The 18,849-nt window shown below is 35.8% G+C and overlaps 1 protein-coding gene across 1 annotated transcript; it reads left to right on the top strand.

Annotated features, from left to right (window-relative positions):
- Positions 1-13,054: 13,054 nt before the first annotated feature.
- On the top strand, positions 13,055-18,415 carry LOC133832175 (protein FAR1-RELATED SEQUENCE 5-like). Its single transcript, XM_062262553.1, has 5 exons — positions 13,055-13,240; positions 13,858-13,959; positions 16,363-18,102; positions 18,204-18,323; positions 18,374-18,415. Exons 1-5 carry the CDS (start codon positions 13,055-13,057, stop codon positions 18,413-18,415), a joined length of 2,190 nt encoding a protein of 729 aa, XP_062118537.1.
- Positions 18,416-18,849: the final 434 nt, after the last annotated feature.

Here is an 18,849-nt window from a genome sequence, read left to right as displayed (position 1 = left end):
CCAACCTGTTCTGGAATATTCCTTTATAAGAAGAAGTGTCCCAAAACACCTCAAGAAGAGGAAGATATGAGACAATATCCCTATGCCTCAGCGGTAGGCAGTCTAATGTATGATATGTTGTGTACTAGACCCAACATTTGTTATGCAGTAGGGATAGTCAGCCGTTATCAATCCAATCCTGGATTGAGTCATTGGATTGTAGAAGACATGACCAAGAACTCATAGTGCCCATACCGTGTCCAGAAGGCCGTCTTAGGTATGTCCTCATCCTTGATCCTCAGCTGGTGATAACCAGATCGAAGATCAATCTTTGAGAACACCGTCTTACCCTGCAGCTGATCGAACAAGTCATCAATCCTTGGTAGGGGATACCTATTCTTAATTGTTAACTTGTTCAATTCTCGGTAGTCAATGCACATCCTCAGAGTACAGTCCTTCTTCTTAACGAACAAAACTGGAGCACCCCACGGCGAGTAGCTAGGTCTAATAAACCTCAAATCCAGAAGCTCCTGCAACTGTATCTTTAACTCTTTCAATTTCCCCGGTGCCATCCTATATGGTGCCCTCGACACTGGCTCTGTCCCTGGGGCTAACTCAATAACAAACTCAATCTCTCTACGCGGCGGCAACCCAGGCAAATCCTCAGGAAACACATCCAAGAACTCACAAACCAATTTGGTGTCCTTCGGTCCAACTGGTGAAACTCTGGTGGTATCCACCACACTGGCCAGGAAGTCTATACATCCACCCTGTAGCAAATCTCTGGCTCTCAATGCAGATATCCTGGGTACGCGGGGTCCATGCACCGTTCCCACAAAGACGAAGGGATCCTCGCCCTCTGGCTCAAAAGTCACCATTTTCTTCCTACAATCAATGGTAGCCCCATATCTAACCAACCAATCCATACCTAGAATCATATCAAAGTCCCCCATACTCAACTCAATCAAGTCTACTGATAACTCCCTACCATCAACTATCACTGGCAGTGCTCTAATCCACCTCCTAGATACTACCAGCTCACCTGTAGGCAATATAGTCCCAAACCCTGAAGCACTATACTCACTAGGCCTACACAGTCTATCAATCACCCTATCAGATACAAATGAATGCGTAGCACCAGAATCAATCAAAACAGTAAAGGGAGTGCCAGCACTAGAAAGCTGACTTGTCACTATCGAGGGACTAGCCTCGGCCTCCACCTGCGTCAGGGTGAACACTCGAGCTGGAGTCAAGCTGTCCACCTTTCCTATCCCCCCTTTTTCACCGTCGGGCAATCTTTTCTGAGGTGTCCCACCACCCCACACACATAGCAGGCCTTGGCCCGACACTCGCCCGGATGGCGTCTTCTGCACCTCGTGCACTCTGGGTAAGTCCTCCACGAATCACCGCCTCCCTGACGGCCACCCTGAGTACCCCGACCTCCCCGATCAAACCTAGGAGCGATTGGAGCATCAGGAGTCTTTCTTTTCAAATCATTGGAGCCTCCGCCCCTACCAGAACCAGAGTATGGAGGCACCGCCCTGCGGCCCTCCCTTCTTGCTGCACTATCCCTCCATATCCTATTCTCCGCTTCCTCAGCGGTAAGAGCCCTCTCCACAGCCTGGGCATAAGTAGTCACTCCATGAACTGTGGTAATTCTTACATCTCGGGCTATCATAACATTCAGTCCTCTAACAAATCTGTCTAGCCTGGCTGCATCAGTAGGCACAAGATCCGGTGCGAACTTTGCAAGTCTATCGAATTTCAAGGCATATTCTGTAACTGTCATACTGCCTTGAATCAGCCCCACGAACTCATTCACTTTCGCTGCCCTGATGGCAACATTATAATACTTCTGATTGAACAAATCCTTAAACCCTTCCCAAGTCAATGTAGCAACCTCTCTAGTCTGTGATGCCACCTCCCACCAGATTCGGGCATCATCCCTCAGCATATAAGTGGCACAGTCCACCCTGTCATGTCCTTCCACTCTCATAAAATCAAGAATGGTAGTGATCAAAGTCATCCACTGTTCAGCTTTCAGTGGATCTAGTCCACCCTCAAAGGTCGGGGGCTGTTGCTTTCTGAACCGCTCATACAACGGTTCCATCCTGTTCCCAACATCAACTGGCTGTACCACAGGTACTAACGCCGGTGGCACAGTAGGGGCAATACTCCCAGATGGAGCCCGCTACAGAATTCGAATCTGTTCATCTTGGCTCTGAAGCCTAGCTAGCATTTCTGCCATTAACTGCTGCCAGTTTTCAGGGACTGGCGGAGAGGTTGGGCCCTGGTCATCATCTCTAGCCCCTGACCTGCCGGCTAGTCGTGTGGATTTCCTTGAACGCATAACTATTCAAGTCAATCTGCAATCAACGACTCGACAATTAGGCTATGATGACAGGGTAATAATCTTTCCATAACCCATCACTGAAACTCCACTCATTCACAAGCAATCAAAATATAGCAATTTATCCAGATATTCATCCACATGCACATCAATGCTAATAAGCACGCCTCAATAACATCATGCAATAGTCAAGGGCCAGGCCTTGTCAGTATCTCATGCTCCCTATTCATCAAGCAGATATCAACAATCACATCTCACTCAAATCACTTAAGCACATAATCATGCATACACAATTACCAAACCCTGAGTTGAGCTTGTCTCCCATAGCGAATGTACATACCCAGCCAGTCTTCAGGACCCATAAACCTAGGACGCTCTGATACCAAGTTGTAACGCCCTGGATAGCCAAGACCGTTACACTGTGTGTTTATAAAGTGTCAGACTTGCTAATCAAGTCATTTAAATGAAATCGTGTTATTGAAACTATTAAGGAACTAGGGTTAAAAGCGTTTTGGTCTCAAAAGCCACATTTCCATTAAAAAGTATTATCTGTTACATGGGATCTCAAAAATATTAAGTTCAAAGATCGTTTACAAAAGACTCAGGATTTATATACAACAATTGGCCATGCTAAGGCAAAACTAGTAGTTAGGTGATCCCTGTCCTGGTCCACTCCTCGACCGTGGCAGTCGAACCGCTGGCTATGTACATTCCACCTCGGAGCTCTCCACCTCAGGCTTGGTCCAGCTTGCCCTTGCCTTTACCTGCACCACGTAGCACCCGTCAGCCAAGGCCCAGCAAGAAAACACAACAACAACAGAGCATGAACAATTAGCAGACAAGTCAATATCTTACATTGCACCACATAAACTCAGATACATCATCATTTAGTATAGTCAAGTATTCCACATACTAGGCATTTCAATTCATAACATTCACAATTCACAAACGATAACCAGGGCTAGCTCCCTCAGGCTGCTCCTTCTGTTATCCCGTTGTTCTTGGCTCCCAGTGGCCAACCCGCGCCTTGTGCGCTAATATCAAGTACGGCACTCTTAGGCCGCTTTTACATGTCCCTTGGCGTGATACCAACATTGACACGACACAATTCTTGGGAGCACTTAGTCCCATCACCAACATTTACCCGGGTGCAGTTTTCTTACCTTTCAATTCACTGGTTTCTGATGCCACGAAGCCGCGAGCACGGTCCTCTACCCCGAGCCTCTCTAAAGTCCTAATCACAACACAAATGAAACATCCTTTGTCACCAATCAATCCAAAGCTACCTCCCCGGAACCAATCCCACACTCTCGGAACCCTCAAATCCCTAAAACAATGCACCAAAGACATCCCTCGAACCCCCGGAGCAAAGGCTCAAAATTGCAAATTCTAACATCCTGAAATTGGCCTAGCACCACGGCGCTGCCCTATAGGGCCACGGCGCCCAGCAAGTCAGAGAGCACACACACCGCCCAGAAACAACCTTGCGCCGCAGCGCTCCTTCGCGAGCCCAGAATTCTGGGTTTTTCCCCTGTGTTTTCCCAAACCCAAATAACTCCAAATCACCCCAAACTTATACCTAAGCCTCAAAACCAACTCAAAACCCCAAATAAACCTTTCAACAACCTACAAACATCATAATCTAACTCAATCACACAACTATTCTCAGAATTCACACTTAAGTTTCAGATTTCAACACTTAAACCAAAAGTGGAGAAAAGTACAAACCAAACCTCTAAATCCTTAAATCATAACAGCTACGAGATTGCAAACATGTTTAATACCCTTACCTCAATCAGAAATTCAATTTGAGCTTCCTCCAATCCAAGCTTTAAACTGAGTTTCCCCTTGACAAACCAGCTGAGTTTTCATGCAAAACAAGCCACAAACTTGCTTCAATTCATGCTTATCCTCCAAAAAACAGACTTGAGACTTAAACAAATCATAGATAGACCCTTACCTCTGAGTAATCTTGGCCTAGGTTTAGCTTAATTGCCTTGAATCATCAGAATTCTCTTCTTAGGTCACCCAACTTCAGCTTCCCTCTTCTTCTCCTTTCTTCTAGATTTTCCTCTAATTTTCAGCATAAATCAATCTTCCTAAGTGTTATACGTGACTAACTTTTCCTCAGCTGAAGCTCATCTATTCACTGCCAAAAGACCACTTTAGCCTTCCTCAAATATCCCTTTCTAACTAAACCTCAAGGGCACACTTGTCTTTTTACTTACTTTACAATTCTACCACTTTCCAGCAAAACCTGTTACTCTCTATGGTTACTAACAGTTACGCAGGTTACCAAATCACCAGTTACCACTATCTAGCTTTCTAGGACCGTCTCGGCACGTGCATCACATTGATATCACCACACCCACGTGGTACGATTCACATATCATAATTATCACATAACAGAATACACATAGTCATATAACATGCTTAAAATCATAATCATGCATCTTAACCATAAAAATCACACATAATCTCCATTATGCCCTCCAGGCACACTAATCAAGGCCCTTAAGCCTAATTAGTGAATTTGGGTCGTTACACTATCACAACTCTGAGGAGTCAATGTATTTATTGACTATTTAATGTGTCTTTTACGGACCATGTACTGCCATTCGTCACCTCTATTGCCATGTCATCAATCTCCATTTTTGGGGATAACAGGTTGAATTTTGGGATTGAAAAGGATATTGAGCACAAATTTATAATTTAGTTATGAGTTAACCTTCACTAGTAAAGTCAATGGTACTTAAGGAAACAAGATATAATTAAAAGGGTAAAACAGTAATTTTATTCCCAATTAATTATGAACCATTATTAGAGGGTTAATTGTATGTAATGATTATATTAGTGGAGGCTTTATTATTAAAAGTACTCAGTAAATGAAATGTCTATAATTACAAGAGTGCAGTCTCATATTTATAGTGGAGTAATCATGAGATTAATAAATTAATATTATTTAATTAAAGAATTTAATTAATATTCTCAAATTTATTGGAGCTTGGAATTATAGGTCCATAGGTCCCCACAACGGCTCTATCAACACTAATCAAGGCAAGAGTTTATATAAATGATAAAATGGTGAAAAGACATATTTAAGAAGAAATTTGTTCTTCGGGCCAAATATGCAATTATGTGATAATAATGATTAATTAATTAATTAATTACAAATTAGTTGTAATTAATAAAATTCATTAATGTCTAATTTTTGAAATTATATTAAATAATTAATTGATTATAATTTAAAAATTATAATAAAATTAATATTTATTTTTCAAAATTAATATTAATCAAAATTGGTTTTAATTAATTGGTAGAATTAATTAAATATCTTTATTTGAGTGGGAAATAATAATTTGATAAATTCAAAGTGGATTTGAATTTAAAAGATTCATATTTATTCAAATAATTAATTATATTTGATAATTATTTAAAAAAATAATTAATTCAAATTTGAATTAATTATCTCGTTGTTGGATTTTATCTTATAAGGTAATTTGAATAAATAATTAAATAATTGTGGAAAAATAAAATATTCCCAAAATATAGGGTGCTACACAACACACATAGTCCTTGGATTGTGTGTGGCATGAGCCACATATTTTTCAAAGATAGATTTTTCACTTTTATTTATTTAATTAAGTAATTAATGAAAAATTCAAAAGTTAGTTTTTGATATTTTCATTAATGAGATAATTAATTTATTAATTAAAAGATAAATTGTAAATTGGTTACATATTTATTCTTAAATTTAAATATTTTCTATTTAAGTTAGACTTATCAGAAAATAAAAGACACTCTTTTATTCGCTCTAAGAAAATAACGATACTTTTCTATCTCTCCCTGAAAAAAGATACAGAATCAATCTCAGGCATATTCTTTTGATATCATGTGTTGAGTACATCAAGTTGAATTACAAATTTACCATCATTTATTCTCTAAGTGCCCACACACTTCTTGAGGTGTAGAGAACGTTGTGGAAGATCTTGGTGTGAGTACCTGGGAGCAGCTTAGATAGGAAGTTCGTTCAAATTACGAAAAGATAACAGGACACTTGATAAGCATCAAGAGGTATGTTTTCTATTCTTTTTCTTGCTTATGATTAATGTATGTATATTAATGGATCCGCATATTTAAAGGTAGTTTAAATATGTTACAAAAATTTTGTTGTACACTGGGCCAACCAACCACAATTCCGATGCGTATTAGGAAACTTGTTCCTAACATCATCCTCTAACTCTACATTCCCCTAGATATCATCGCCTTCACCGTGGACACTCTGGGAAGCCTCTCTAGTTCTCTCTCCCACCGTGACGGCCACTAAAATCTCTCAATGCCTTCCTTTCTTGACCAGGAGGAACAAAAGAATCTGGGGCCTTTCTCTACTGCTCACTGGAGCCTCTACCCCAGTTAGAACCAGTGAAGGGAGGCACAGTCCTCCAAGCATCACGCCTCACGGCGCCCTATCTCCATATTTGATCTTCAACCCCCCTCAATTGTAAGGGCTTTCTCCACTACCTGAGCATAAGTGGTAGTCCTCGGATCTAGTGTTATCATAACACCACGGGCTATCATCACATTCAGCCCCTGTACAATACGATCCCTCCATGCCTGTCTGTAGGCACCATCCCCGACGCAAACTTTGCCAACCGATCAAACTTCATGGCATATTCTGTGACGGTCATTCTGTTTTGAGTCAGATTAGTAAACTCATTCACCTTCGCAACTCGAACAACAACACTGTACTATTTCTCATTAAAGACACCTCTAAATTCATCCCAGGTCATAACGGTCACATCCCTAATCTGGGTCACAACTTCCCACCAGAAGCGTGCGTCTTTCCTCAACATGTGACTGGCACAAGACACCCTCTTATTCCCTTCCACCCTCGTGAAATCTAGGATATAAGGAGTCATGTTCATCCATTGATCTGCCCACAATGGTTCTGGACCACCCTCAAAGGTGGGAGGGTGTTGCTTTCTAAACCTTTTATACAAAGGCTCCCACCTTTTCTCCATCACAGGCTGGGCTGACACTATTGGCACAGCCATTTGGATCTGTAACCCAACATCCCAAGGAGGGGCTTGCTCAAGTCCAACTTGCATTTCTGCAAACATGTGTTGCCAGTTTTGTGGGAAAGGTGGAGGGTCCTGACCCTATTTGTCATCTTCGTCCATATTGCCGCGGATTCTAATCGATCACCGATGCATAACTACAATATGCCTGCAATCAATGACATCGCACATTAGGCTCGATAATAACATCTAAAAACCACCTCAAAGTCCAATCAGTCAAACACACCCATCAAATCACCACAATGCACGCATAGCATAAACATATAAAAATCAAAGGGGCCACGCCCTGGCATCATATATACAAATATATTCCTCATGATCTATCTATATTACTCAAGCAAACATTACTCAAGCAAACATGGCAACTCAGACAAGCAATTAAACATTTAATTCACTTAATATCGACCAACCCTGAGTCCAGCTTGTCTCTGGCAGCAAGCGTACATGTTCAATCAATCTCCAAGAATTATAAACCTTGGTACGCTCTGATACCAAGTTGTAACGCCCTACTACCATAGATTCATTACCATGTGATTTTAAAATGTGGCATTGGCTCGCTAATCGAGATTTTTGACTGAAAATGTGATTAAATCGAGATAAAGACTCATTTAATGAAAATTAAGAATAAAAGGTTTGGACATCCATTAAAGCTAAAAAAAGTGATACATTGGGATCCCAAATACTGTTACAAAATTTATTTACAAATCAAAAGTTAAGGTACAGTCAAACTAAGCGACAAAGTAAAATGTCTATAGCATGTCCCTCAAAACAACCCCGGCCGTGGCGGCCAGGTAGGCAAAACATGTACGCCTCGCTCCATGCCTTCCAACTCATGCTTGGTCGGTCTTTCCTTTTCCCTTACATGTACCATAGAGCACCCGTGAGCCAAGGCCCAGCAAGAAAACTCCACACATAGCGTATGACAATTCAATCCAGTAAATGCACAACTTTAAACATATAATAGGCCATTCACATACAACCAATGCCGACCCAGGTGCTTTACCAGACATTGGGTTTGCGGTCTTCACCAAACGGGTGAGCACTGTTGGGAATTGTCTCCTGAAAGCATATGTAGTAGACATTATTTTAAGAAATAAATAAATACTTTGAATTTGTTATGCATATATTTTATGGACTATATTATTCTGTCATAATATTAAGTAAATATTAGAAAAATTCCTAAGTTCATATATGTAATCTCAACCACGTATTGGTACGATAAGATTGTGTTTGAAATAAATGAACTTGAATAGTTCGCAGTAAAATAAAGTTATGGAATCTTTAGATTAATTATTGCAAGTACGATCCACTAGTATTATGAATGCATGTGATCTAGATTTGGATTACTAGTGTAGTAGGACACTTTAGTGGAGGTGCTTTATATATTAGAGAATATATAGAACTGGACTAGATATGTTTATTAATACTTAGTTAAATACCGTTTTAAATTATTAATTCAATATATCAACTGATGATCATATACAAATAGATCTTAATCCTGAAGTAACTATGAACTCCTGTTTATGTTATATGAGTTCTTTGATTCACTCGTCAGGGTCTGTCAGAATGATCAAGCTAGAAACATTTGTTTTGGGAAGTCATTAATGTAAATGGTTGAGGACATAGTATACATATATGAAATCTATACATTCTCGTAAGAGATTGAATAATGGTTCTCTTAAGGGTTGACTTTTGGGATTGAAAAGGATATTGAGCTCAAATTCATAATTTAGTTATGAATTAACCTTCACTAGTAAAGTCAATGGTACTAAAGAAAACAAGATATAATTAAAAGGGTAAAACAGTAATTTTATTCCCAGTTAATTATGAACAATTATTAGAGGGTTAATTTGTATGTAATGATTATATTAATGGACACTTTATTATTATAAATTACTCAGTAAATGAAATGTCTATAATTACAAGAGTACAGTCTCATATTTATAATGAAGTAATCATGAGATTAATAAAGTAAGTTTATTTAATTAAAGAGTTTAATTAATAATCTCAAATTTATTGGAGCTTTGAATTATAGGTCCATAGGTCCCCATAGCGCCTCTATCAACACTATTGAAGGCAAGCGTTGATATAAAGGGAAAAATGGTTTAAAGACATATTTAAAAAGAAATTTGTTCTTTGGGCCAAATATATAATTATGTGATAATAGTGATTAATTAATTAATTTCAAATTAGTCCTAATTAAAAAAATAATTAATATATAATTTTTGAAATTATATTAAATAATTAATTAATTATAATTTTCAAAATTATAATAAAATTAATATTTAATTTTTCGAAATTAGTATTAATTAAAATTGCTTTTAATTAATTGGTCAAATTAATTAAATATATTTATTTGAGTGGGAGATAATAATCTGATAAGTTCAAACTGGATTTGAATTTAAAAGATTTATATTTATTCAAATAATTAATTATATTTGATAATTAGTTAAAAAGATAATTAATTCAAATTTGAATTAATTATCAGGTTGTTGGATTTTATCTGATAAGGTAGCTTGAATAAATAATTAAATAATTGTGGAAAAATCAAATATCCCTAAGTTATACGGTGCTACACGGCGTGAGTAGTGTAAAAAATCAAGGATAGATTTTTTTACTTTTATTTATTTAATTACTTAATTTATGAAAAATTCAAAAGTTAGTTTTTTGATATTTTCATTAATAAGATAATTAATTAATTAAAAAATAAATTGTAAATTGGTTACATATTTATTTTTTAAATTTGAATATTTTCCATTTAAGTTAGACTTATCAGAAAATAAAAATATTCATTCTAAAGAAGACAGAATTTATTCGCTCTAAGAAATATTACGATACTTTTCTATCTCTCCCTGAAAAAGATATGTAACCAATCTCAGGCCTATTCTCTTGATCTCATGTATTGAGTACATCAAGTTGAATCAGAAATATACCATCATTTATTCTCTAAGTGTCCACACACTTCTTGAGGTGTAGAGAACGTTGTGGAAGATCTTAGTGTGAGTACCTGGGAGCAGCTTGAATAGGAAGTTCATTCATTTTACAAAAAGTTAGCAAGGACACTTGATAGGCGTCAAGAGGTATGTTTTCTATTCTTTTCTTGCTTATGATTAATGTATGTATATTGATGGATCTGCATATTTAAAAGTAGTTTAAATATGTTACAAAAAATTTATTGTACACTGGGCCTACCCACCACCATTCCACTGCGTATTAGGAAACTCATTCCTAACAAGCACAACACCCTAGATTGCCATGCCATGTCAGCTTGCATTCAACATGCTTGTTGCCGTTCGGCCTGCATTCAGCATGCTTGTTGTCGTTCAGCTTGCATTCAGGATGCTTATCGTCGTTCCTAGCATTCGTCGATCCCAGCCTTCGCCAATCAATCATAATCTTCCAAACATATCATAACAACTACAAATATTCATATACAACATTAAACACGAATAATCGGGCCATGCCCGGCTCTATGGGCACAAACAGTTTCCTTACCTTTGGTCCAATCACAAGTTAAATATAAACAACTCTCAAGCACGATCATGTCCCGAGCCCTAGCGGTAACCTAGTCAACCATAGATAATAACCTCATTAAGATTCAATCCCTAAAAACAAACTCTGGGACCGATCCTGTGCTCTCGGGACTTCCAATCCCACCCAACAGGGTGGTGGAACCATCCCCCGACTCCCCAAGCCTTCCCAAGCTCTAAAAATGGGTTTTGGTGAGACTGACCTAGCGCTGGGCACCAATAGTAGCGTTTTGGCGCCAACCAAGTCATAGAGTCCCCCTAGGGCTTCCCCTGCATAGCGCTGGGGCGCCCAAGGGTAGCGTGGGGAGCCAACCAAGTGAGAGAGCCCCCGTAGGGCTTCCCCTACACAGCACTGGGGTGCCCACTTCTAGTGCTAGGACATTCCCTTACGAACCCAGAATTCTGGGTTTTCCCACCTGCGTAATCTTCGAATTCAAACCCCTAAAATCCAATCTAAACACACCCCAAATTGAAAATTCATCCTCAGAACTTCACTAACACACCAACATCAACAAAACCCAAGCTTACCCTAGATCAAAATCCCATTCAAAATAAAAATCCCAATCTTGAGCTTTGCTTCTACTAGGTTGTGAGTATATCCTTCCTTAGGCTAGAAAACGTCTGAAATACCCCCTAGTCACACTTAGGTTCTTTAGTGCCCTCAAGGGGCAAAGTGGTCATCAACCACCACTTCTAACGAATCTCCAAACTATCTCATAATTCTCCAATTAATTCCAACATCACAAATACTCATCAAAAGAATTTCCCATTACCTGATAAACCCTAGTAATGTACTAAATTATAAAAATACCCTTAGGCTCACCGTTAGCCGGGTATTTGACCCCATTATGACTAAACCGCTACTTGGCTCGCTAGGATCATCTCATGCCGAATATCTCAAATATTTCTCCACAATATTGTGATCTCAAACACAACACACAGATAATCACATTTATGCCCTCAACTGGCCAAAATTACAAATATCCCCTTATTAACAAGAACGGGCCCACGTGCATGCTTAATTCTCCTAGGTATGCATATCTAGTCATATAATCATTTAATTAAAGTAATCATGTACTGATACACATATATCACAATTAATCACATAATAATACAACTAAGTCAATTATTGCCCTCTCGGCACGCTAATCAAGACACTAAGCCATTTAGCAAACTTGGGACGTTACACCAAGGTAGTCAGGGGGAGTCCAGTTTGTGTGTGAATTAATTATTGATATGTGAATCCGGCTAACTACCGGGATGATTAATTGTTGTATTATTGTGAAATCCAGTGTGTTTACTGGGACCGCTCTATTGTAAATCTAGTGATTACTAGGTAATATTGGCACTCAAACTGGTGACCGTGGTAGGGGGAGTATGGTCAGCCAATGAAATGATTAAACAGGTAGTAAGTACCACGTGAATTTAGTGGTTGTGATCTAAGAGGTGCTCGAACACCTCATTATAATTTTGTAGATCTTCAGTAATTTTTGTAGCCATTGTAGAATGGTGTTATGCATTTATATCTTATATCTGCTTGTTCTGGGTTTTTCTGCACGCACACGTTGATTTTGAATTTAGTTGGTTGTTCAGTACAACTAAGCTAATGATTTGGTTTGAATTTTATACTCGGTTTGATATGGTTCGGAAGTTATTTGATACCCTAGTGAATTATTCTTCAGTTACTCATAATAGAACCCCATCCTTGGGTCGTAATATGTTTTTGTTTGAAAGATTAATCTTACTAAGCTTAATTGCTTACCTAGTTGTTCATGTTGTAGGTAAGGGCAAGATGCAGCAGTGAGCGCCTGAGTCTGCTTATTAAAGTGTACATGTGGCCTGATCTTTGGGATTTAGTTTTTTTTTGAAATGGCTTTTGGGAAACTCTTTTTCTTTGGAGGGCACTATTTCTTTTTATTCATAGCAAATGTTTAAGTTGACGAAAACAATGTAATTGTCTAAGTGTGCACACATGACTTTTTTAAAAGTTTTTTTTCTGTGGATTTTTTTGGAGATTATTAAAATTTTTAAATGTTATTTTCTGCATTATTTTGTTCTTGTAAGGTTGGGTCTTTATAGTAAAGAAGTTCTAATTTAATATATATTGTCCATGTAGTATGTTTGCTCCGAGCTCTACAGGAGGTTCTAGCAAGAGGGCGGTTGGAGAAGGATTTAGTGGGAAGGCAGTTAAGGATGAAATATGCAAGTTGAAGGTTTCGAAGTTGACTGTTGAGTTTGACTTGACCACAACAAAGCCTGTTAAGAAACACGGCAACATGTTTAATAACATGTGCCATTTCTTTGTTAGAAATACCATATCTCCATAGTGTATTAGTTGGAAAGATTTGCCCATAATAGATGTGACATTTATTTTTGGAAAAATTTGGTGTAAGTTATTTATTATATTTCAATTATTTAGAATTTAAAATATTCCTAATATATTAAAAATATTTAATGGTTAAATGTTTTGGTGACAAAATTTGTTTATCTACGTGAAAATTCTGCCTTCATGGATTACGTAATTGGAGACATGATACGAAAGACTTCAGGTTAGAAAATATTGAAGAGTTAGGTCTTAAGAAAACAAATAAAAACCTTACAGAGGGGTCACCCATGAAGATTGGACTTTCCTAATTTACTGCTGAAATATCGAATAACATAAAGTATGAAGATATTTAATTATTTAAATAAAGTGATAAGTATTTACATTGATATCATCATTTAACTGTGATTTTCTTTAAAGGAAATTTCTACTCAAAATGCGGAGAATAGAAAGAAAATACAAATTCCTAGAGGATGGGGATTCAAATCAATTGTGTCTCACTTTCATGATCAGTTACATTATTATATCATTTATAATATATCGGAAATATGTAGAAAGATATTATACTTACTACACTTAAAACTAAATATTTACTAGGCTAATCCAGAAATTGGCAAGCTGCCAAATGTCATAGACAATTTTGAAAAACTCCATCGCAGAAAAGATGAATGGAGAAATGAATATGTTGAAGTTAAATATGTAAGTTTACATTATATCAATTAGTTTTTATATTTATAAGTTACAATTTATCAATAAAAATGCAATTTTATTTTGATTATTTCATTTAGTATTCATATATATATTTTTAACTTACAATTTTTTTCAACTATGCAATTTTGTTTTGATTAGGTTGAGACGGATAAGATTTGATAATCCAACCTAGTACCCATTTGTCGAGTTTCTTGCTTTTTGCGGAGTTGATGCCACAACAGCTTGTGTTCCTCCAGACATAAACACTATGACAGATATACCAGGCCATCTGTCTCATTATCAAAGATGATATAGGTCTTTGCCTAGATTGAAGGCAGTTGGCACAAAATGAACTACTAGCCTGGTTCGAGTTCTAGTCAGCAGGTCAATGAAGAAGTTATTCAGCTTCGTATGTAAGTTCAAATTCAGAACACGAGACTCGATGAACAAAACGGTTTAATGTTGACCATGTTTCAAGAGATGCAACAACTTCAGCAGCTCATTCTTGCAACTTCATTAGCTTGTTATTGGATTTCAACTTGCACAAATTCCTCTTCATTTCACACTAGGACTACCTCAACCCCCTCTTGAAGACCCATTAGTAAATGATGACGACAATAGTTCTGCCCTCTAGGAATTTTTACGTTTTATTTATATTGTTATCATCGTAGATTTTCTTAAGAATTAGAGCAAACTTAATCAATATATGTATAACTAAAACATCAATCAATGTAACAATTTATTGTTATTTTTGAATGACTTTCATATTCTATATTAGTTATTTTAATATGCTTTGAATTGAGTTACAATAAAAAATATTCCAAATTTAGTTTTAGAAACAATCATAAATAATTTAATTAACAATTTTTTTTTTTTTAAATTATAAACTTTTACCAACGCACACTTTATTTGGCGCCGATATTGGCACTAAATGTTGCTGGTGTTGTCATAACTCCGGCAATAACTGTTAGGGTTTATGCCCTAAAAGCATATGTAAAAGTATTTTATTTACTGAAAATTAATAAAAATACATTTTTCGTATAATTTAATATTTGTATTACTACTGAATAATTATTATAAATATAAAAAAAATTACATAGTCTTTAATGAGAGTATGATCTTGTATAAGTACGAGTTGATTAATATCATAAATGATAAATAAAATAGTCAGCAACATATTAAAATATGAAATATTTGATTAATGGTTGCTAGTACGGTTCGCTAAGTATTTTCTAAATGCATGTGATCTAGATTCAGATTGATGATGTGGATAGACATCTTAGTGAATCGTAGCGAACCAAATTTTTTTTAATTATTTATTTTTATAGAAATGTGTATGTTGTGAATATTTGAATGATTTTTTTATTTTATTAAATTGTTAATTTGAATAGGTGACAATAATTTTTTTTTATATTGTGTGTGCATGTCTGGGAATGTGTGTTGCATGCATGATGGTGTGCATGTGTGTGCATGACAAGAAGAGTGTGCATTCATGAAGAAGGGCTTGTACCTAGACTAGATCATGAAATGGAGAGTTTTCCTTATTTAGAAAATTCTACAAATAAAAGAGTAGAATCTCTTTTATGATCGCTTGTGTTCACATTAAAAAAAAAAGGGAAACAAAAGGCAAAGAGATAGAGGGAACCAAATTTTCTGTCCCACTTACATGTCCCAATTCATGTCCCAACCACTTATATGTGGACAACTCAATTAAAATGCCACATATACATTTAACAGATTTTTTATTAACTCGTATACTTTTAACACCACCGTTAGTGCAGTATGGCTTCTTTGCAATTAATTCTCTTTATTAATATTTTTATTATTTACAAAAACCCTTTCAAATTCCAGTTTCCTTTTTTTATTACTGTTAGTCCTATTAAGCTTCTCTTTTTAATTTGATCAATAAAAACTATCAGATTTCTCTGCCTTACAGTCCCTTACGAAAAGCAAATTCTCTGCACTCACAAAATTCTACATATATGGTCATACTGTGAAAGGTTAGTAATATATATATATATATATATATCTCTACTTTTTGTTCTATTTGATTTATTTATTATATGTATAAAAAAAAAAATCAATCTTGACTCTAAGAACCATATTATATTTCTTTTAAATACTATTAAAATTCTTTATTAAAGGGTAAATCTTTACATCAATATAGACTTATATATGAATATTTGAAATTGAGAGATATGTTTGAAAAATTATTATATATTGAGTTGATGGCTAAATTTTATAAATTAAAATTCCGATCAGATTTTTGTATAAACCTTTTTGTTCTTATATATATATATATATATATATATATGTTAAGTCATGTAGTGTATTCTAATAAAATTATCAAAATAGTGTCTAATATTTTATTTGTTACATGAATTTATAAAATTTATTGTCTTTTTATTGAAGAGGATGGACAATACTAATTTGGTGGAGAATGATTTACAATCACGTCGAAAAATAGATTTTGAAAGTCAAGATGGGATATTGTCTTCAAATGTTGATATAAAATCTCTTCATTCTAAAATTGATGAAGAGGCAATACCAAAGGTTGGTATGGAGTTTAATACTGAAGAGGAAGCTTATAATTTTTATAATGCATATGCGTATAAGATAGGTTTTAGTATTAGAAGGAGTAAAATGCATAAAGATTTTTTAGACGGACGGATAATAGATAGAATATTTTGTTGCTCATGTGAAGGTCATCGAGAAAAAGATAAACGAGATGTTATAGTGAAATCTCATCGTGCTGAAATGACATTTGGTTGTTTGGCAAGAATGAAAATCAATTCTCGTCAAAATAGTAAATATCGTGTGGTCGATTTTGTTATGGAACATACACATGTGACATCAAGTCCTAGCAAAAGTCATTTACATAGATCTCAAAGAAGATTGACTGTAGCCCAAGCTGTTGAAATTGATTTAACTAACATCTCAGGAATTACTCCTAAGGCAAGTTATGATTTAATGGCTAGGCGAGTTGGTGGGTGCGAGAACCTTGGATATACTATTGTTGATTGTCAAAATTATTTGCAGAGTAAACGAACAATTCAAATGAGAGTAGGAGATACTGGTGGTATACTTGAATATCTTCAAAGTATGCAATTAGAAGACCCTGCTTTTGTTAGTGCCATGCAAGCTGATGAAGATGACATGATAACCAATATCTTTTGGGCAGATGGAAGAATGATGACAGATTATTTCTATTTCGGTGATGTTGTTTCCTTTGACACAACTTACAAAAAAAATAAAGAGTGTCGACCGTTCGCAATGTTTCTTGGGGTGAATCATCACAAGCAAACTATTATCTTTGGAGCTGCACTATTATACGATGAAACTGCTGAAACTTTTGCTTGGTTATTTGACACTTTTGCTAAAACAATGTCAGGAAAAAAGCCAAAGACTATTCTTACTGACCAAGATGCAGCAATGGAAAAAGCTTTAGAGTCTCAATGGCCAGAAACAACTCACCGTTTATGCATTTGGCACATATTGCAGAATGCTGCAAAAAATCTTAGTGGGGTTTTTCAAAATTTTAGAGAATTCACAAAGGATTTTAGTAGTTGTATTTATGATTATGATGAGAAGGATGTTTTTATTGAAGCTTGGAATAGTATGCTTGAGAAATATGATCTTAGAGACAATAAGTGGCTAAAAAAAATGTTCAATTTGAAGGAAAAATGGGCATTGGTATATGGAAGAGAGACACTTTGTGCAGACATGAAAACTACTCAGCGGAGTGAAAGTATGAATAATGTAATTAAGAATTATGTTAGCTACAAGCATGAAATACCAAGATTTTTTCAGCATTTTCAAAGATTAGTTGAGGATCGTCAATATGATGAGTTGAAGGCTGATTTTAAAGCAACTCAAACTTCATTGTCATTGTCTTTGCCAATAGAAATTTTGAAGCATACATCAATTGTTTACACTCCAGCTTTATTCAGAATGTTTGAGAAAGAATTTTGCAAGGCTTATGATTGTGCTATGAACATTAAAAGTGAGAATAGAACAGTGTCAGAGTATACAGTGACCCCTCATGGAAAGGTTTATGAGCATATTGTTACATATGATTCTTCTAATGATACAGTAACATGTGGTTGTAAGAAATTTGATTTTGCAGGAATTTTGTGTGCACATATTTTGAAGGTATATTCATATAGGAGGAATGTCACAAAAATTCGTTCTCAATATATTTTAAAAAGATGGACAATGCATTCAAAAAAAATGGAATTTCTTCAATTATGCAGAGCAAGAGTGTGTCTGTTGAAGATGCAAAAGCAAAAATGGCAAAACATTACAAAGAAGTTTGTAGAATGCAAACTCAGCTAGCAACAAAAGCCGATGAAGATGAGAAAGCATACAAAATTGTTGTTTCTGCGTTTAGTAAGATTTTTATAGATTTGGATGCAAATGATAGAGCTCAAGGGAAAGAGATTCCAACTTCTACTACCAGACATAATGATATTGAAAACAAGAACAATAATGGACTAAGTGATCAAATTAAAGGGTTTAAGACTAAAAGAAAAGCTCATGGTGGATCTAGAAGAATTAAAGGTGCACTTGAGAGAGCCAAAAATAAGAAAAAGATGGTTAAGGAAGATTCTCCATCACAACAGGTAATGTTAACTTAGTTTTAAATATTGTCATTTATAATTGTTTTCATAGTCTCTCTTCTAACCGTATTTTGATGTGCTATAGGATTTTCATGAACAAAAAGCAAATGATCAAATCAATAATGGAAGTGGAATACCGTTTTTGTCTTCTAATTATTTTCAAGAGAATATGTCATCTTCATCAGCAAATATAGCTTCCTTGCATCAGAAAGAAGTATTTATATTGTCACATCTGTCATTTATTCTATGCTTTATTTATCAACCTAAAACCTCGATTAGT

This window comes from Humulus lupulus, chromosome 4, assembly GCF_963169125.1.
Source record: "Humulus lupulus chromosome 4, drHumLupu1.1, whole genome shotgun sequence".
In the NCBI taxonomy this organism is placed as follows: Eukaryota; Viridiplantae; Streptophyta; class Magnoliopsida; order Rosales; family Cannabaceae; genus Humulus; species Humulus lupulus.
The sequence above is the reverse complement of the archived record's forward strand: the minus strand, read 5'-3'. Positions and strand labels throughout refer to the sequence as shown.